Here is a 22473-nt window from a genome sequence, read left to right as displayed (position 1 = left end):
AGAAAGTTGTGGATTGAAGCAAGAGGCGGACCACCCTTCATTAGGGTTTTGTTTGTGAACCAGATCTTAGACTTGGGCTTAATTGAAAAGCCCTGTCCGAATTGCCAGAGGCTACACATTCACTCAGCGACACACCCCTCCATTCTTTTGTTTTTATTTTATTTTATTTTGTTTCTTTTTCTATTTACTTTTTTTTAAGTTATCTAATTTTAAATCAACCAAATAAAAACCACAAAAAAATATTTTAATCTAGAATTAGGGTTTTAGCCAATTTCATTAATTAGGTTTTCTAGCCTATTTTAAATAATTTACTTATTTAGGTTTTCTAGCCGATAATTAGTTAATTAGGTTTTTCAACTAATAATTAATTAGTTAATTTAGATTTAGGTTTTAACTAAATAATTTTAATTTAGACTTTTTTTTAGTGGATTAATCAAAGTTAGTTAGGTTTCTACTTTTTAAACCTCCTCGATCTTCTTCTCATCTCAATTTCTCCATGTATGGCGCATGTTTGCTTTATTTTGCTGTTTGTTTTATTATTTAGATATTAGAATGTATATAGGTTCAAATGTAAATATCTAAAGAAAACCTCTTTACTTTCCTGCACTTTTAATTTCCGTACTTTTATTATATATACTGCTTAGATGTATGCTAATTAGGGTGTGTATGGCAAGATTAATTAATTGAACGTTAGCTAACCTTAACTCAAGATAAAAATATCTGAATCTAACACACTCATTTTACTGTTCACACACTCACCTCTAGGGTACGCCCCTCTTGGTTGCCTTACGAATAATAACGGTCATGTCCCTCGAATGTAGAGATACTTTAGCAAACGATGACCCTCGAAAATATCATCATAGAAAGATCTTAGTCCCTCGATGTCCCTCGGAGTTGCCTACGGTAAAAGATCTTGTCCCTCGGAGTCCCTTCGGAAAATGATGATAGTCCCGCTAAATTGCTAAGGTATCTCTATCATGTTGATTTCAACGACCGTCGATGACCCTTCGATGACCCGCACGTCCAATATAAACAAGGACTACCTATTCCTATATAGTATGGATAGTCCTAGGAACCGTAAAAAGTATAGAAAAGGACCAATTAATTAGGGTAGTTCTCTTAATTTGCCTAGCTCAACAAAAATATCTTTTCAACACTCTTTCAAAAAACTAAGGCTACGCATTTACGCTAAAGTCCTTATGCCTCTTTTCAACTCAAAACAAACAAAACATGAGCTAAGTAAGTTAAGAGCCCGTAGATAACTACGGATGAAAAGGGTGCTTACACCTTCCCTTTTCATAACTTACCCCCCGAGCCCGCTTTCTTTCAAAAAGGTCTTTTTCTGTACTTTTTACCTTTCCTAACATTGGACAAAATAAAAGTCGGTGGCGACTCATGCTTCACCGCAACATTTGTTGCTTATAAAGATAAAAAGTCAGTTCACCGTGTTACAGAACTGGCGACTCTGCTGGGGAGTCTTTAAGAGGGGTTTACCTTAGGGCTTAGTTCATTGTAAATGTTTTTAATTGTTTGTTTTTATGCTTTATTTTTAAGGGAAATGCTTGGGTTTGTTATTGTGTGAAAGATCCTACACCCGGATCTGAGTACCTTAGGTAAATGGCATGAGATCAAGGAGACTGCACAGCGTATACTGATGTGGTTGATCTGATGGCCATCATTAGTGTGACACATTGGTTTGTCCTGGTGTTCCTTGGGATCCGACCTGAGGAAATGCTTGGCTACCGCGTGGTGTCATTAAGCACTAATTCGCCCCTAGAACCTTAGTTGAACTAAACTTTGGCCTTTTAGAAAGTAGCGAGATGGCTGACTTTGGTTCCGACTGAAGTTGGTTGATACTCGAAGCTACACTCATATGGACTGGACTTTCGGGACCTTTTCGGTTGGTGATTCGATCGCCGAACTGAGATAAGCGCCTTCGAGAAAGGTCAATGATATGAGCCCCCTAGAACCCGATCTTTATCTAGGATAGGTTGAGCCAACTAAACTTCAGTGGGGAGGGTACTTACCTATGGACTCCATGCAGGCCTATAAACTTAAGGACACTTGTGTGACTTGATTGTTATCTAACCGTTTGGTTTCCTTGCAGGATTTGTTTATACCAAAACTGTTTGGTTTTCCTTGCAGGGTTTATTTATACCCTAACTGTTTGGTTTCCTTGCAGGATTTGTGTGTACACTAACAACTTGAACTCTTTGTAGGACTTACTCGTCCTCATCACCTAACTAACCTTTTCCAAGGATCTCAAGTATTTAGGGCGCGCAATTCCAGGTGCCATCCTCAAGAGCCAGATTCCTAACAAGGGGCAAGAGGATTTATTTTCCTCTAGCCATATTTCTTCCAGTTTAGAGGCACCATACCTATCAAGGGGCAGGAGGATTTATTTTCCTCTAGCCATGTACCTTCAAATTCAGAGGTATCCCGAATCAGAGGCTATGACCCACTGGATATGGTGAGCTTGATTCTTATAGAAGGATGTTCAAAGACGAAAGTCAAAATTCTTCAGACAAAGCTGCAACCAAGTTCAATCTCTAATGTTGCAAACTGGATTCCATAAAGATCCTTGGAAACTTTGCATATGCATTTGCATACATATCATTGCATAACAGAATCTTCTCCCTAGAAGTAATCTGCAGTTTCAGATACGAACGCTTGGATTGTTTTCCACTCTGGGGCACTTGGTCAGTCGATCGATGATTGTCAGCCATTTCAAAATAAGGTTCAAAACCTGATTGATGCAAAGGTCATCATCCTTCATACCTGAAGGCCATATTTGAAGTTCTCCTTTGACTCAATGGACCTTCTGAAGCAATAAGTCCATACAGAGAAAATCTCCTCAATGTTGGCAATTCGTAATTTCTCATGCATTTTCATGCGTAATCTTTCTTGTTTTTGTTCAATACTGTTCATATGCAATACTTGTTTGTTTTTGAACTATAATAATGATGCATTGGATATGTTTGTCTTGAAAAAAAATTCATTCACTCTCGCTCTAATATGTTTTTCTTTGCTTGTGATACCAAACTCTCAGTGATAAAGCATAATGACTCTGAAGGGAGAATGACGAACATATGATACCCATAATCTCAAATGGTATGCTTTCGAGTAAAACCCTGTTGATGATGTACAGGCATTGTTTCAAATCCTCAAACACTGGAGATATAAGGAAGTTAATCCCTTGTCAACCCCTTTGAGCCTTGGAGTAGGAGTTTCTTTTCTATACGAAAAACCCTCACATTTAACCCAGGGGCAGGGTAGTGTTCAGTTAACCTGATTGAGTGTTCAAAATTCAGCAGGAGCTCGCATCTAAGGATACAACAATGGTTATCCTTCAAAAGGTTGAGGAAATTCAAAACCACAATGGTTATCCCTCACATTAGGAGGTCAAAATATGACGATACCTCAATGGTTATCACTCATCAACCAAGAAATGAGGCAGTCACTGTCTCTCCAACAAATCGAAGATATCTCAGGATCATACGACTCGTTCAAAAAAAAATGATGAATCGAAAAAAAAAAAGCCCGCTAAGTCAATAACTTGAAAACAAATGACTTAGGCAAAAGTTAGGGCATCCCGCTGGACTCTAAACTCGGAATTCAAAAAAAATCCAGGCAAAAGTTAGGGAAACAAAAAAGGATCCTCAACAAAAGGGGCAAATTCGTGTGTCTATAAATACAAGATCGTGTGATCAGACACCAAGAATAAAAGATAAGTGACTGCCATGTCCAAACACCTCATCAACTCCTCAATCGTACGTCTCAAGCTCCTCTTGAAGGACGAATGCTCGCGTCAAGTTAACTGAACTTAGGTTGGAGAACATCACGAAGGGGGTGGGCACCAATAAATTTTGAGCCTAAAAATCTTTTTTTCTGAAACCATGAACCTGGCCATGCTACAACCCTCAAAAGTCCTAATTGAAGCAGGGTTAATTCGAAAGCATACTATAAACGAGAATACTGTAAACCGACTCTTGGGAGTTTTGCTAAAACGTTTGAGTTGGTATCTCACCATCTTTCACAAAAATCGATGTTTTGACATCCTTTCCAAAAAAAAAATCTTTTTTAAAAAAAACTTCAAGACAAACATGCACTTTGCATTAGAATTATATTTCTCATACTAAACATTCTTTGCATATGAACAAGTACTTGACACCAGGAAAGCTTCCATCATGAACTGCGGATGAAAATCCTCCCAAGGGACAATTTGTCTTCAGAACTCCGTTGAGTTCGAGCGAGAATATCTCAAATACTGATCACCCTTAGGGGCACAAAAAAAAAAGTTGAATACCCTTTTGAGTAAGAATTCATATATCTGGGGCAATCAAGTCAAGACTCGAAGACTCTCTCAGAAGTGTTGATCAATCAGGGGCATCGTTCCTAAACTCATGATACTGGGGCAGGTTGCTTGTGGTATCACAAAACTCAGAAAGTCCTCCCGACAGACAAAGTCGCTTCAAAAGCGCATCAAAAGCAAAAATGTTTCCTACGCCTGACTCAGTCAGCTAAAAAGCTTGTATATAGAAGGAGCATATTATCACTCCATTTACCAAAGGCAATTTGGTCACAGTTCATAGAACCTTTCAAAGACGTTGAACCACCAGAAAGGCTAGGCCACCACTGGGGGCATGTTGCATTAGTCACAAATTTCAAGAAGAGCTGTCTAGCTACTAGTATCAGGTGGTGTCAGTATCAGTCTCCCCTTCGAAGTTCCAATTCCAATAATCTCAAGCAATCAAGCATACCAAGTTACTGAATCCAGGGGCATGTAATTGTTTTCCAACAGCAAGTACTCAAGGACATGGGGCAATGAAAAATTGAAATCTCTGGGAATCTTCCCCACAGAGCAGTGTTCACAATATATCCCCACATAGCAATCCTCACGAAGTTATCTTTAAATAATCTCTTCCCAACAGAGACTTGGTTCCCCAACGGAGTTTACACCTCTAGCACTACCGGTTCTCCAACACGATCTTCTTCTCCAACAGGGTTTATTCAAACTCACTGTTCCCAGTAAAGTTGGCACTCACGGTGGAAACTTGGTCAGTTATCCATCTCTCTTATCCCCAATCAGGGCGCATCAGCATCAAATCACTCAAGCTACTTTCATCCCCAAGCGGTAATAAAAATCCCCAGCTGGATATCATCGAATGGAAGACAAGAATTCTCAATACCCTTGTCATCATCTCCGGCATCACACAGAGATTTATTTTCTCAACCAGCAATTAATATACAGAGTTACCAATATGCTTCGACTATATAGTTCATCCATGCATCATCCACAATACATACATAACATACAACATTCTCGTTTATTTCGAGAATCTCATTCACATTACATACATAACATACAACATTCTCGTTTATTTCGAGAACCTCACCAATACATGCATCATGACATTGCATAAAACTTATTTTGCCTTTTCAGGTCATTCCACAATCAAAAGAACATTATCATCCAGATATAGTGCAAAGACGATTGTATCAACAATTCAATCTTAACGCTCATTCAAGACATAAATACAATTCTGATGCTTCATTCTAGGTCTTTCTTCAAAGATAATTCAGAAATAATCAAAGAAATTCTCATCCTTTCTAGGAACCTTTCTAGGTAGTCTTCTCTAAGACATTTATCCTCCTTTCTAGGAACCTTTCTAAGTTGTCTTTTCTAAGACATTCCTTATCCTTTCTAGGAACCTTTCTAGGTAGTCTTTTCTAAGACATTTCTTGTCCTTTCTAGGAGCCTTTCTAGGTAGTCTTCTCTAAGACGTTTCATAACCTTTCTAGGTAGTCTTTTCTAAGACGTTTCTTATCCTTTCTAGGAACCTTTCCAGGTAGTCTTTTCTAAGACATTTATCATCCTTTCTATGAAACCTTTCTAGGTAGTCTTCTCTAAGACGTTTCATAACCTTTCTAGGTAGTCTTTTTCTAAGACGTTGCTTATCCTTTATAGGAACCTTTCTAGGTAGTCTTGTTTAAGACGTATCATATCCTTTCTAGGAGCCTTTCTAGGTCAGTCTTGTTTAAGACGTATCATAACCTTTCTAGGTAGTCTTGTTTAAGACGTATCATAACCTTTCTAGGTAGTCTTGTTTAAGACGTATCATATCCTTTCTAGGTCAGTCTTGTTTAAGACATGTCATGCCTTTTTAGGTAATCTTCTTTAACATATTTATCCAATCTTTTCTAAGACATCTATTTCCCTTTCAAGGAGCTTCTCTGTTAATCTTCTACAAGATAGTTCTTTCCGAGCTTTGTTTAAAGCCTAATCTTCTTTACATCAGTAAATGCTCTACCCTATTCGGGAACCTCTCCAGGCAGTTTTCTGTAAGATATTACTTCATTTTGATGAATCTCTCCTTCAGATAAAATCAATGCATAAGATTCAATCTGAAGAGCATCTGCTTTAGACAAGCATCTTGTTAAAACATTTGGATGGCATCTTTAAGCCCATCTCAGTCAAACAATTGGATGGCGCCTTTAAGCCCATCTCCAACATTATTCCCTGCACCAGCAAGCGCAAATTTCTGGGTATTCTAGTGTTCAATCCTCTTCCACCTTCAGATCTCGATAGGCACACAGGCCAATCTACATCCTCAGGTTTAAGAAGATTGAACAGGGGCAGCTGTCATACCCCAAAATTTGCCCACACTTTTTAGTGACAAAAATTTTCGAAATTATTTTCAAAATTGGATTTTTATAAAATCTTGGGTTCATTTACATTGACATCCTGAATTTTATAAATATTCAATTTAAAGTCTATTTTAAAATATAGTAGTTTACTTTTATATTGCTTATATTTTTTAAAAAAAGTAAAAAATGTTGGCCGATGCTTCATACACATTCAATTGGCTTTTTATTTCAAGTAAATAACATAGCTCATTTGGTTAGGAAGTAAGGCCTGGAAATAAAAGGTCACGTGTTCAATTCCCGCTTGGTGCATTTCTATGTTTTTAAACTATTTTTTATCTTTTTTTTTTGCACCAGAACGCACCTGGACACACCAGAACGCACCTGGACACAAGTACGTCCATATTCTTAATCTTGGTCATCAAGAAAGGTCCATGGGCCTCTGGGTCGGATTTTTTCCTTTTTAGGATTGTTTTGACCTAATTTCCAGTCTATATAAAGGGCACTCCCCACCCTTTTCTTCATCAACAATTTTCTAACCCTAACAAACAATTTTCTCACAATTCTCACCATTCTATAACATCCCATACATTTTTTCAAATCTTTTTCTAAATCTCTACGCTTTTTATAAACCTAATTTTGGCCGATGATTTTCATATGAGGCCCCCTTTTATTTTCAATTTATTTTAATTTTAGTTTATTTGCCTATTTTTTTAACCATAGGATGATAATTCTCTGATGGTCTATTTTTCTCAAATTAATTAATAGTTTCTACATAATTTTTGTAGTACATTTGCAAATTATTTTGATACGGTGGACTAACAATTAACCCTATTTGTTCTAGACCTTGCCCATCCTAAAAACTATTCACGTACACTAACAGCGGCTTCCACGATAACCATTTTAGCTGTTAACATTGTTCTTGTGCATATAAAAACACTTTCATACGTATCACTTTCACTCACGCACAGTAACTTTTTTTTTCAATGCTTTTCCATGACATTTACTATGGCATATTTTCTAAATCAAAACTTAATTTTATTTTGAAATTTTATTTGATAAAACCGTCCCACTTTTTTAAGGCACAACATCCACTTTGTAAATTTCACTTTATTACCACTTACAAGTTACACCATGTAAATAAACCAGCAAAACAAAAAAAAAACTTTTCAAAACCTCCATTAAATTTAAAACAAACATCATGAATAAATTCCGCAAATTAATAACACAAACTTCACAGATGCCAAATTTCCACTGTATATTTAACATAATTCTAAACAGGTTGACAAAGAATATGGATCAACACGAACGGAGAAGATTGAGAATACAAATCGCAACCCAGAACAGCACCATATAAACTTTCAATTTTTATCTCAGAACATGATTGATACAATTGGTGCAAACGTTTTTGTTTTTTTTTTCAGGGAGGAAGAGAAACGGTCCAAACATCATCGCTGACGAAGCCCCGGCAAAACGCAGCTACCACCATGTGAACGGCCGCCCTTAGCCGACAACCACCGCGCCGATTTAGAGCCGTTCGATCCACCACGGCCCAATAACGATGTCTCCTTCAAACTTCCGACCCGGTAATCCTATGCTCTCTGTCTCTGAGTTATCTCTGTTGATGTGTTTCTAATAGAATTGGTTGCTGTTTAGTCATTCCTTAGAATGATTGTTGACATTGTTTGAGTTGTGTTCATATTTGAGGATATTGGTTGTGTGTTGCTGATATTTGAAATCAAAAGTGAGTTCTGAAAAAGTAGAGAAAAGGAGATGGGAACTGAAGAAAGTTGTGGATTGAAGCAAGAGGCGGACCACCCTTCATTAGGGTTTTGTTTGTGAACCAGATCTTAGACTTGGGCTTAATTGAAAAGCCCTGTCCGAATTGCCAGAGGCTACACATTCACTCAGCGACACACCCCTCCATTCTTTTGTTTTTATTTTATTTTATTTTGTTTCTTTTTCTATTTACTTTTTTTTAAGTTATCTAATTTTAAATCAACCAAATAAAAACCACAAAAAAATATTTTAATCTAGAATTAGGGTTTTAGCCAATTTCATTAATTAGGTTTTCTAGCCTATTTTAAATAATTTACTTATTTAGGTTTTCTAGCCGATAATTAGTTAATTAGGTTTTTCAACTAATAATTAATTAGTTAATTTAGATTTAGGTTTTAACTAAATAATTTTAATTTAGACTTTTTTTTAGTGGATTAATCAAAGTTAGTTAGGTTTCTACTTTTTAAACCTCCTCGATCTTCTTCTCATCTCAATTTCTCCATGTATGGCGCATGTTTGCTTTATTTTGCTGTTTGTTTTATTATTTAGATATTAGAATGTATATAGGTTCAAATGTAAATATCTAAAGAAAACCTCTTTACTTTCCTGCACTTTTAATTTCCGTACTTTTATTATATATACTGCTTAGATGTATGCTAATTAGGGTGTGTATGGCAAGATTAATTAATTGAACGTTAGCTAACCTTAACTCAAGATAAAAATATCTGAATCTAACACACTCATTTTACTGTTCACACACTCACCTCTAGGGTACGCCCCTCTTGGTTGCCTTACGAATAATAACGGTCATGTCCCTCGAATGTAGAGATACTTTAGCAAACGATAACCCTCGAAAATATCATCATAGAAAGATCTTAGTCCCTCGATGTCCCTCGGAGTTGCCTACGGTAAAAGATCTTGTCCCTCGGAGTCCCTTCGGAAAATGATGATAGTCCCGCTAAATTGCTAAGGTATCTCTATCATGTTGCTTTCAACGACCGTCGATGACCCTTCGATGACCCGCACGTCCAATATAAACAAGGACTACCTATTCCTATATAGTATGGATAGTCCTAGGAACCGTAAAAAGTATAGAAAAGGACCAATTAATTAGGGTAGTTCTCTTAATTTGCCTAGCTCAACAAAAATATCTTTTCAACACTCTTTCAAAAAACTAAGGCTACGCATTTACGCTAAAGTCCTTATGCCTCTTTTCAACTCAAAACAAACAAAACATGAGCTAAGTAAGTTAAGAGCCCGTAGATAACTACGGATGAAAAGGGTGCTTACACCTTCCCTTTTCATAACTTACCCCCCGAGCCCGCTTTCTTTCAAAAAGGTCTTTTTCTGTACTTTTTACCTTTCCTAACATTGGACAAAATAAAAGTCGGTGGCGACTCATGCTTCACCGCAACATTTGTTGCTTATAAAGATAAAAAGTCAGTTCACCGTGTTACACAGTGGTTGTAAAATGGTGCAATTCGAGCTTTTGTAGTGAATGAGGAGTGTTCGAAGATTTGAGTTTGGATGTGAGAGTACTTATATAAATCAAAATTTTTTAGAATTTAATAATTATATAACAAAATTTTTTTTTTGACCCAAACAAACTTAACTTCTTTCATTAATTAAAATAGTTTCAATACAACGAGGTATACAACTAACGGAACTACGTCGAGGCCAAGAATTGGCCGCCTTTGTTAAACAATCACTACGCCGTTCAAGGGCTTTGAAAGCGCTTTTATTGGCCTTTAACAGCGCTTTAAAGCGCTGCCAAAGCCAGCGCTGCTATAGGCTACGAAAGCGCTTTTAAAAGCGCTCTGGTAGGCCCCCCCTATAAGAGCGCTTTTATGGAAAAAGCGCTCTTGTAGGCCCCCCTTTAAGAGCGCTTTTCAGGAAAAAGCGCTCTGGTAGGCACCCCTATAAGAGCGTTTTTTTCAAAAGCGCTTTCGTATGTTGCGTTTTTTTTTTTATGCTTTTTATTATTTCTAAACCTGCACTTTTTGGCAGCAATATTTTAGAACCTGTAATTTACTATTTTTTGGCAGTATTTTTTCATGAACCTATAATTTATCATTTCAAATCGATATATACCATTATAATCGATATCGATTATATACAAAAAAAGTATTATATTATATACCATTAATGTAAATCAAAATACATATATATATATATATATATATTTCTAAACCAAAACAACTAAACCAATTCACATGTTTCTAAACCAAAACAACTAAATGGGAAACAACTTCCGAGTTCTTATGCAACCAATGTACGCTTCCTGTATTATCTGGAGCTATGTTGTATTGATGCTTTAGTGGAGAACCAGTAGTCACCTGAGCTATGTTGTATTGTGTCACAGAATATGAATCAAATAACTGTACCCCGAACGATCCTGCCACAGAAGACGACTTCGGGGTACATTACTTGATTCATATTCTGTGGAACATAATCGGAAGGGGCACATTGTGTTCTATCCTTTACCAATCCATCCACTGTTTGAAGCTCAACCTACAATAGAAAAACGTGATTATTTACACAACATTCACATTAAACTTAGAAGTAAACTTTGAAGCTCAACCTACAATAGAAAAACGTAATTAGTGTTGGAGCTAAAGGTGCAGAACCTTTGCCTTGCAACTGTGAAAAAAAAACTATAGAGCATGAATATGTGAAAGTGCTAGAATATGTGAAACTACATTGATATTTTAAAATAGTCCTTGACATTCATAATGACAAATCTACAATGACTAATTTGATTGAGAATATTCAAACCGGGGTTTTGTTAACCGCAAATAGAATCCAACCAACCGGGGTTTTGTTAACCGCAAATAGAATCTGCCCTAACTCAGATTTTAATTCCGAAAAGAATTCCTCGTTTAATCTGCATAACAAAACACTCCATCACAACAGAATACAAGTACAATACAAATCACATTCACTCAGAAAAGTACTACGATACGAACCGAGGTCTCATTCTGGCAATCTCAAATTCAAAATCCTGAGCTTCATTGTCAAGTAAGTATTCAATCAGCTCTTTTGGAGTTTCAGGAACTTTACGTGACTGAGCAAATAAAAAATTAACAAACTTCAGTTACTAAATAATATATAAATGATCACTTTTCAGATTCCTTATATCAAAAAAGGCCAAACACTAAAATAATTGAGTATGAACCATTATACCAAAACAACAAATTATGAGAAGCAAAAGCTGAGCCAACATCACAAAAACCCTAAAAAAATTTCAAACATCATCATCATCCAAATACACAAAACCTTCAGAAATCGTTTGAAGAAAAAAAGAAAGAACATTGTTCATCATATTCATCAAGCATCAAACCTAGAAAAAACCCAGAAATTGTTGAAAGGGAAGAAGAGAGACTCAACGAACAAAAAACCAGAAAGATCTCACCGTAAAATCATCATCATCATCTGCTTCTGAAATCGCGTCACCATCACCAAAACCCAACAACAGGGCCGGGTTTGAAACCTCACACTCTCATCCTTGTTACCTCACTTTCATCTTCAACCTCACATTTCCAGAATTAGGGTTTCAAGAAACAACAAAATAGTGAAAGATGATAGAAGATTTACCTGCAAACGAAGCAGAAGAACGAAGCTGAAGAACGAAGCTGTGAACGAAGCAGAAGAACGAACGGCGACGGCGGCGGCGGTTGGCAAGAAGAACGATGACGGCTGTGTGGAGGTTGGCGGCGACGGTACTGGGTTTGTGAAACAGTGAAGAAACAATGAAGAAACAATGAAGAATGAAATACAGAACGCGCGTTTGTTTTAATTTGTTTTAAAAAATTTAATTTTAAAATGAGCTACTAAAGCGCTTTTCAAAAGCGCTTTCATAGGTATACCTATACCGGCGCTTTTTCTCTAAAAGCGCTTTCGTACCATATACCTAATTTTCCCTATACCAGCGCTTTTGGAAAGCGCTCTCGTATCCATCCTTTACCAGCGCTTTTTAGAAAGCGCTCTGGTACCCCCCCCCCCCCTTTACCAGCGCTTTCTATAAAGCGCTCTCGTAGCCCCCCCTTTACCAGCGCTTTTTAGAAAGCGCTCTCGTACCCCCCCTGCCAGCGCTTTTTTCCCTTGTTTTTTATTTTTGTTTTTTGCGCAACCTATAGCAGCGCTTTTCCCAAAAGCGCTTTCGTAGATGCGCTGCTAAAGGACAAATTTGTTGTAGTGAATGGGCAACCATATTCGCTTGACGCCTAACAAACTCTACCTCAAAGTTTGGAGAATAAAGTAACAACAACTTAATAGAACGAATAATAAAGCTAAACTCGGACCCTCCTAAGGAATTTGAATGAATAGCTTGCACCACTTGTTGAGAATCGCTTGAGAAGACAACGTGATCAAGATGAAGAGATAAAGCTCCTTGGATAGCTTCCTTCAAAGCCAAAGCCTCCGCTTCTAAAGTAGAAGAAGAACCCACATCCCAAGCGACACCCGCAGTAATAAAGTTCCCTAAATCATCCCGAATGCACCAACCTCTATTAGTAGTCCCACAATTACGATTAAAACCCGCATCGACATTGCACTTAAACCAACCCGGAGGGGGTGGAAGCCATTGATGAGTGTGAAGGGGGGTCGTTTCACCGTCTTGAGAATTTTGAGCCAACCACCACTCTTGCCACTTATGGAAGGCTAACCACCCAAGCCTCGATGCCTCTTCCTTTTCATTGTTCCAAATGTACTCATTCCTATTGTGCCATAAAGTCTCTATCATCATAGCAAAACACTCAGCAACCTTCCTATCCTCCTTACTACACAAAGTAAGAATGAGGGATCTAATATCGTTAGAAAGATGAAGAAGAGGTGCAACAGTGTCATACAAACCTGCTTCCTTCCAACAAGAGTTAGTTTCCGAACACCCGAAAAAAACGTGCCAATCATCCTCCTGAGCCACCCCACAAAACTGACAAATAAGAGGACAAGGGACATGATGCTGACTTAGGCGAACCCGAGAGGGCAAACATCCTGAGCAAATACGCCAAAGAAGATGTTTCACACGAGGAGGAGCAAGAATTGACCACAACCCATTCCAATGAGCATCGATAGGCTTCCGATCATGAAGCTTATACCAATTTTTCCAAACACGGTACCCTGATCGAACACTATATTCACCATCCTTTTCCTCCATCCAAACCAGGCGATCAACTGTAACATCCTCAATGAGCGGAACATGAATAATAGCTTCCGCGCCTACACAATCAAACAGCTCCCGAATCAACCTTAGATTCCATTGTTTAGCATTAGATAACAACAAATCTTTTACAACCAAATTATAAGTACCTTGTTGCTGAGGCCCATTAACACAACCCACGGCTCTCCCCCGAATCCAAGGTTCCTGCATAACCTTTATCTGACTGCCATCCCCTATACTCCACCTACAACCAAGCTTAAGAACTTCTCTGGCTTTCCAAATACTCCTCCATACAAAACTAGGATTATAACCAAGATTAGCTTCAAAGAAGGATGATTTAGGGAAATACCTTGCTTTGAAAACTCTGGACACTAACGCTTGCGGGTGATTCATGATAAACCATCCTTGTTTTGCAATCATCGCCATATTGAAAGCTCTGAAATCTCTGAAACCAAGACCTCCTTCCTTCTTAGACCAGGTTAACTTATCCCACGCCATCCACCGAATACCCTTATTATTAGACCCCCCACACCACCAAAAAGCATTCAACATTTTCTCAATTTCATTGATCACCGCATCAGGTAGAAGAAAGATACTCATAACATAAGCCGGGATAGCTTGAAGAACCGACTTAATCATTACTTCTTTACCAGCTTTCGAGAGAGATCGACCTTTCCAAGAGTTAATCCTTTGCCAAATACGATCTTTGATGAATGCGAAAGTCGCCTTTTTGCTCCTTCCTATCATAGAAGGCAGCCCTAAGTATTTCCTCGTACCAAGAACATGTCGAACTCCCATGATATTAGCTAAATCCTCTTGGGCAGGCAAACTAAGATTCCGGCTAAAAAAGACCTCAGATTTAATCATATTGATCTCCTTACCGGACGCCTTAGCATATGTATCAAGAATCTCCATAAGGTGAGTTACTTCCTTTACATTAGCCCTGCAAAACAAAAAACAATCGTCAGCAAAAAGCAGATGCGACACACTAGGTGCCCCTCTGCAAATTTGGATGCCGTGGATATCCCCCGAAGCCACACCCCTCTTGATTAGGGACGAAAGACCTTCAGAGATGAGAATAAAAAGATAAGGCGACAGTGGGTCGCCTTGCCTGAGACCTTTTCCTGGTACAATAGTTCCAACTTTGTCCGAATTAACTAGAACAGAATAATGGACCGACGTGACGCACATCATAATCCAATGAACCCATTTCATAGAGAAACCCATCTTCAACATCATACCTCTCAGAAAACCCCAATCCACCCTATCATAAGCTTTACTTATGTCAATCTTTAGGGCTAATTGAGCTCTCCTGCCTTGTGTTTTCCTTTTGATAGAATGAATAATCTCGGTTGCTATCATAGCATTATGTAAAATGGAACGGCCCTCCACAAAAGCAGATTGTTCCTCCGAAATACAATTATCTAATAATAACTTCATTCTATTCGCCAAAGCTTTAGCCAAAATTTTGTAGATCACATTACATAATGATATGGGATGAAAATCCTGCATTCTGTTGGGTTGTCCACACTTAGGAATCAAACAAATATTTGTATCGTTAAGAGAATCCGGAAGGTAGCCTCGTTCAAGCCACAAAGATGCTGCCTCAAAAATATCATTCCCACAAACTTCCCAAAAATGTTGATAAAAGCCGGGATTAAACCCATCAGGACCTGGAGACTTATCCGGGTGCATGTCCGCCAACGCCGCATACAACTCAGATCTAGAGAGAGGGGATGTAAGTTTGTTGTTATCCTCCAACGAAACACACTGGGAAATACCACTCAGCACAGGTTCAGAATCGTTACTAATGCTACTGGCAAATAGGTGCTCAAAATAACTCCTTGCAACTTCACCTAACCCTTGCTGATCTTTAACAGTACTGCCATCTTCATGAGTCAGATTCACAATTTTCTTAAAGCTCTTCCTAGCCGTAGTCGAGAGATGAAAGAAATTCGTATTCAAGTCGCCTTCCTTTAACCAATAAAATGAATAAAAATTATATACAATCTTTTTGATGTCATTAAATAAATATTCCTTGTCATCAAATAAATACTCTCTTTTAACAATAAATTTTCCTTGTCATCAAATTGCAAAATTTATTGGTTAAAACCAACACATTGGCAGCATTCATAAGTCAAAATCAAAATGAGTAAAGTTAGAGGAAAAGTATACCCTATACCCCAACAATTATCCCTATATCTCAACAATTTTAAAAATATTTCAATTTTTTCCTTTTCTAATTTTTATTTTATTTATTTATTTATTTATTTTTACTGTTTGTACGGTAAATGTCGAAAGTTTGGAAGTGATACGTAAGCTAACCGGATAACCCATGATATAAAATTCTGGTCAGTAACATATTCAACCGGATAACTCAACTATGCTTGAGTTCCGGTTTTGACTTTACCAACCGGATAACCCGTTGTGGTGATTTCCGGTTCTTTACATTACCAACTGGATAACCCCTCTATAGGTATTTCGGTTCACTTTTTTTTCAATTTTTTTTACAAATTATTTATTAAGTTTATTTAATTTTAATTGACATGTGTGGATCCTCCTTTGATGAAATGCGATTTAAATCAAACATGTGTGGATACAACTGCAGTTTTTGTAACTGGTCAAAAATTTGCTACAAGAGAAAAGGCGATAAGCTGGATTAGGGAGGATGGAATAAGGAATAAAATAACAGTTATAATAACTCGTTCAGATACCAAAACAGCCAAGAGATGAAGAAGTGACAAATTAATATTTGGTTGTGATAAAGATGGAAAATACAAGAAAAAAATATAGCGAAACCCAAAGTGCTAGTAAGAGATGTGGTTGTCCTTTCAAAATTAGGTCAACACCATCGAAAGATGGTTCTGGATGGAAGATCGATGTAAAATGCGGAGTACACAACCATGGCATACTTGATAGATTTGAAGGTCATGCTTTCGTAAATCAACTAAATGCAAATGATCAGCAACATATTGTTGATTTAACAAAACGCCATGTTCCACCAAGACACATATTATTGTCATTGCAAGAGCGTGACCCGGAGAATGTCACTCGGATCACGCAACTATACAAGCATAAAAGTAAGATACAAAATGACATAAGGGGTCCCAGAACAGAAATGCAACAATTGTTCAAGTTGGTTGAAGAATCAGGTTATGTTTAGTGGAGCAGGTAGAAAGATGAATCAGAAGTTGTGAGAGATATTTTCAGGGCTCGTCCAGAATCAATGAAGCTATTAAATATATTTCCCATTGTATTGATTATGGACTGCATATACAAGACAAACAAGTATAGGCAACCGTTGTTTGAAATAGTTTGTATGACATCAACTAAATTAACATTTGTTGTTGCATTTGCCTATACGCAATCTGAGCAGACAGAGACTTTTTGTTGGGTATTGGATAAGTTGAAACAGCTATTTATTAAGTAGGATTTTCGTCCACAAGTAATTTTGACTGATAGAGATCTTGCTTTAATGAAAGCCATTGAAACAGTATTTCCAAAGACAACTAATTTGCTTTGTCGATTTCACAGCAACAAAAATGTGAAATCAAAGTGTAAGGATCATGTTGTGGATAATATGCGAGAAACTGTGGAGAAAATGTGGTATGAACTTATTAGGGCTGGTGATCATGTTGTGGATAATTTATCTTGAGATTTGAACTAAAGATCTCTAATTAGGAAAGAGCCTTCACCGGGAAGACATTCTCAATCCTAGGCCATAGTCCTATAATATATATATATATATATATATATAGTTTAACTGTCCTAAGGTTTACACTAAGACGTAGTCCTGAACAATATATAAACAGTTTATATTTGACAGTAATTTAAATGAAGACTGTAAATTGAAAGCTTGTAAAGCCTAACCTGGATGGAGTGGAGGCATTTGAAGATGTATGTACAAAGCCTTTACCAGCAGTTTGATTGTTTATTGATAGCAGTTGAATATTTATTATAAATAGTTAAAGGTTTTTGAAAACAGAAGAAGTGAAGATGGACATAGGTCACATAGGTATCTGAAGAGTTTCACCGGGAATAATGCCCTTCAAATACCAGAAGAATGTTTTGAAAACAGAAATAAGATTTTGTAAATACAGTTTTTGAAAACAAACTAAGAAAAGAAAAAGGTGTTGGGTCTTAAACTCTAATAGAGGCCCAAAGAAGAAATATTTACTGTTCATGAGAAACAGTTGTTTGAAGATGATATACTTTTGTTGTAAACAGTTTCATTGATTGTACTTGAGAGTTGAAAATAAAATGAAAGGGGGGTGGGACTTACACTCTATTAGAGGCCCAAAGATGATTTATTGTTCATGAGAAACAATTGAAAAGATACAAGGTTTTGTTGTCTGAAAACCTGGATCGTCTGGTTAACAGTTTAAGTTATTAACAAAAGTCAACTTAATTAGGGTAATGACAAAGTCTATACCTATGAGTTCAGAGGTGTTTGCATAACCTTCCCAAATGAAATTAGCAAAACGACCAACATGATCACCCTTTGAGTTTCAAAAAATACCTAAATAATCTGACAAAGAAGGGGTGTCAGCCGCCATCCTGTCAGAATTACCTTCGGTAAAACCAAGAGGGGGGACACCACATAATTTCCTTGATACAAGGAGGAAAAAATGATGAAGGTTTAGGGAAATGCCTTTTCACAAATTCTCTCATAATGATGTTGGCAAGATGAGGGAATCCTCAATAAAAAGGTTACCGATGATCAAGTTCCTACAAGCAAATCAATAATGTATAGAATGTATTTGATCTACCTTGATTGTAAGCAAACCAAATACCATTGACAATACAGAAATATGAAGGGTAAAGATAAAGGATAATAAAGAAGGAAAAGCTACAGTAGTTTTATCATGAATCTCCCAATTTTTGTTAACAATATAGTCACTAACCATTTTGTTTAAAAGATTGGAATCTAAAACGGTCAGATCCAAAGTTTGAGCCAAATAAGGTCCACACCAAGAGTCTAGCCAGAAATTAATTTGATTATCGTTACCAAGATATTGGGAAGACTTCTCTATGATAATAGAAAAATAATGCTTAGTAGAACTCCAAATAGAGGATAAGATATGGTATTTGATTGTTCCTCTTTTCCTCAAAATCCGATCTTTGAGGAGATGCGCGCATCTCTCTATGTTAATAGCGTCGCAAACCTCTAAAGACCTACAACACTTCTTCCAAGCCACGATATCAAAAATATATATAGATAGAAAGTAAAAATTTATCAATCCTTTTATTTATTTATTTAGAATCTATTTAAAAGTTATCATTAAAAAACTATATATCCAATCAAGTATTTGTAATATCATTAACAAAGAAAATAAAAAAAATAATAATAGTATAAATTCTAAATGTAAAATGTTTATTAACATATCATGTCAAGCTAGCGAACAAACGAGAAAAAAAAAATCTCAATACATGAAAAATGAAGAGAATAAACAAGATATGTAAAGTACTAATAGTAAGACAAATGTAATGTAAGAAATAGTTTAAAATTAACTATAATAGAAAAATAATTTATAAAAAAGGACTTTCAAATAGTTACAATTATTTTTCATATAGTCTGCAAGGGTGCACCAAAAAATATCATCAAAGAAACCTGTCTTTTGTTTGAAATTTCCATTTTTGAGAAATCTTTTTTCAATGTACAGGTTTGGCTCGGAAGCAAAATTAATAGAGTTGTCGTTATTTGAATTTGAATGCTTCACAGTTCACACTTCATTTAAATTTCACTATATTAAAAGTAATGTGACAGAACATCAATGATATAATGGTCCACAGTACTAGTGTCAAGTGTCATTGTTGTTGGAACATACAAATCAAATTAAGGTTTCTTTAATGGGGAAAACGATTAATTGAAGAAGATGAAGATTAAAGAAGAATAGAAAAATAATAGAGAGAGAGAGAGTAATTGAGGGTGAGATAGTGAATTGGCATTAACCGCAACATAGGAGTAGTGAGCTCCTTATATAGTACAAGTTACAAAATGATTGGAATGATTTAAGACACCCTAAAACAAACAGAAAAACAGTTGGGCTTCAGTGTAACGGGTTACGGCAAACAGCGTAACCGGTTACGCAAACGCATCATCTACAGTGAATCTGTTTCACGGGTTCGTAACCGGTTACGGTAACAGGCGTAACCGGTTACGCCAACTGAAGTGCTAAAAACAGTAGTTTCAACACACCACCTCACTTCAGTTGGTCCAAGTCCACCATGCTCAGCTTCATTCTCAGCCTCTTGAACACCTCATTGGTCACACCCTTGGTCAATAAGTCAGCTACTTGATCTTCGCTTCGACAGTATTCCAATCGTAACTTTCCATCACTCACTAGCTCCCTTAGATAATGAAACCGCATCTCTATGTGCTTGCTTCTTCCATGTGCAATCGGATTCTTCGCAAGGTTGATCGCAGAGACATTATCGACAAGGAGAGTAATAGTCTCACCCTCACTACTATTAAGCTCCTTCAATAGATTCATAAGCCACATGGCTTGGCAAGCACTCAACGATGCCGCAATATACTCGGCCTCACAAGATGAGAGTGCTACCACCGGTTCCTTTTTCGAACACCAAGAGATTGGAGTTCTACCTAGCATAAAGATGTATCCAGCCGTTGACTTTCTATCATCCTTATCACCACACCAATTGGAATCGGTGAAACCAAGTAAATCACACATTCGGCCCGTATCCGATGCCGGAAAGAGAATTCCACAACCAAGAGTCCCTTTAATGTATCTAAGGATCCTCTTGACAGCTGCCATATGAGATACCTTTTGTCTCTCCATGAATCTACTCGCAATACCGACACTAAATGCCAAGTCCGGTCGCGTATTGCACAAATACCGCAATGATCCAATCAATCTTCGATATTGAGTTGGATCAACATCTTGCTCATCCTCACTTTTGGACAGCTGTAGCCTTGCCTCACATGGTGTAATGGCAACATTGCAATGTTGCATTTCACACCTCTTCAAGATCTCAAGTGCATACCTCCTTTGGTGCATGAGCAGTCCCATTTTTGACCTTTGGAACTCTATGCCAAGGAAATATTTCATGATTCCAAGGTCCGTCATCTCAAACTCATTCATGAGCTCCTTCTTGAACCTTGAAATACTCTCCTCACAGCTGCCGGTAATCAAGAGATCATCCACATATAAGCAAAGAATTATCACTCCATCCTTAGCATTCGATCTCACATATACACCATGTTCGGACACACACCGCTTGAAATCAATGTCAACAAGGAAGCCATCTATGCGTTTGTTCCAAGCTCTTGGAGCTTGTTTCAAACCATACAAGGCTTTATGCAACTTGTAGTATCTCATCTCTTGATTCTTTACTTCAAAGCTGGGGGGCTGTCCAACATAAACTTCCTCATCAAGTGGACCGTTCAAAAACGCAGATTTGACGTCCATTTGATAAACGCTCCAATTGTTGTTGTTTGCAATACCAACAACCAATCGGATGGTCTCAAGCCTAGCCACAGGAGCAAACACCTCCTCAAAGTCTATTCCTTCACGTTGCAAAAACCCTTTCGCTACTAATCGAGCCTTATACTTGATTATCTCGCCCTTCGGGTTTGCTTTCACTTTATAGACCCAACGGACACCAATTGGCTTCTTACCATGAGGTAGATCAACTAACTCCCAAGTACCATTTTTCTCGATTAATTCCAGCTCTTCTTTCATTGCACAAATCCATTTTGGATTCCTTAGAGCCTCCTCCGTATTCACCGGTTCGGATTCGGCCATAAGCGCAAAATGAACGAAATCACCTTCATTATTAACTTCGTTATCTTGGAATCTCTCGCATTCTTGGAGTCTAGAGGGCAACACCCTTTGCCTTGTTGATCTTCTACGGTGTTCTCCAGTTTGAACATCATTCGGAGGCTGCGGAACTGTTTCGGGACTGACTAGATCATAAAAAAATACAGTAGCTGGAGTTTTGTTCTGCTCGTAACCGGTTACGCCTGTATGTACTGGCTGGCCATAACCGGTCACGCTGTTCTCTGCAGAATTCTTGCCCTATTTTTCCTGTCTGTAACCGGTTACGCCAGTTTGTACTGGCTGGCCGTAACCGGTTACGCTGAGACTGCTGCTGTTATTTTCTTCAAAAATAACATCTCGACTAATTTGAATCTTCCGATTTCTCGCATCGAACAGCTTGTAACCGCCTGTAGAGTGATATCCAACGAATATCATTTCTTCTCCTTTGTCATCCAACTTCTTTCTCAATTGTCCCGGCACATGTTTATACGCCACCGAACCGAATACACGCAAATGACTTAGATTCGGTTTGAATCCAAACCAAGCCTCTTCCGGTGTAAGCTTCTCAAGCTTCTTTGTAGGACAACGATTCAATAAGTATGTGGCTGTAGAGACCGCTTCTCCCCATAGTTCCTTCGGTAGACCTTTACCGCTTAACATGCTTTGAACCATGTTCATAATCGAGCGATTTTTCCTCTCGGCAATACCATTTTGCTGCGGCGTTGTAATACGGTGAACTGACTTTTTATAGATCGAAATGTCGCGGTAAGCAAGAGTCGCCACCGACTTTTATTTTATCCAAACTAAATCAGAAAGGCAAAAAGAAACAGAAAAAAAAACCTTTTTAAAGAAAACTGAGTTCGGGGGGTAATTTATGCAAAGGGAAGGTGTAAGGCACCCTTTGCATCCATGGTTTTCCATGGGCTCTTAATTGCTTTGCTTGCTCGTTTTCAGAAAATGTAGATGAAAGAGGAAAAATGGACTTTAGCTCGTAAATGAGCGTAGCCAGTTTTTGAAGAATTTTGAGAAAGAATATAGAAAATAGAGCATGGCAAAGCAATCAGGGGCAATTACCTTAAACTCAGATGATAGGTCTCTTTTTAGCCTTTC

At 37.5% G+C, this 22473-nt stretch overlaps 1 protein-coding gene across 1 annotated transcript; it reads left to right on the top strand.

Moving 5' to 3' along the window:
* Positions 1-16349: 16349 nt before the first annotated feature.
* On the top strand, positions 16350-16745 carry LOC131651427 (uncharacterized). Its single transcript, XM_058921094.1, has one exon. The coding sequence runs from the start codon at positions 16350-16352 to the stop codon at positions 16743-16745; it is 396 nt and encodes a 131-aa protein (XP_058777077.1).
* The last annotated feature ends 5728 nt before the right edge of the window (positions 16746-22473 follow it).

The sequence above is a fragment of the Vicia villosa genome, linkage group LG2 (assembly GCF_029867415.1).
Source record: "Vicia villosa cultivar HV-30 ecotype Madison, WI linkage group LG2, Vvil1.0, whole genome shotgun sequence".
Classification (NCBI taxonomy): Eukaryota; Viridiplantae; Streptophyta; class Magnoliopsida; order Fabales; family Fabaceae; genus Vicia; species Vicia villosa.
Note: the sequence above shows the minus strand (reverse complement) of the source record. Positions and strands in the feature narration are given on the sequence as shown.

Excerpts from the sequence above, each read along its gene's own strand:
- LOC131651427 (XM_058921094.1), top strand. The coding sequence starts at position 16,350 with ATGGAAAATACAAGAAAAAAATATAGCGAAACCCAAAGTGCTAGTAAG.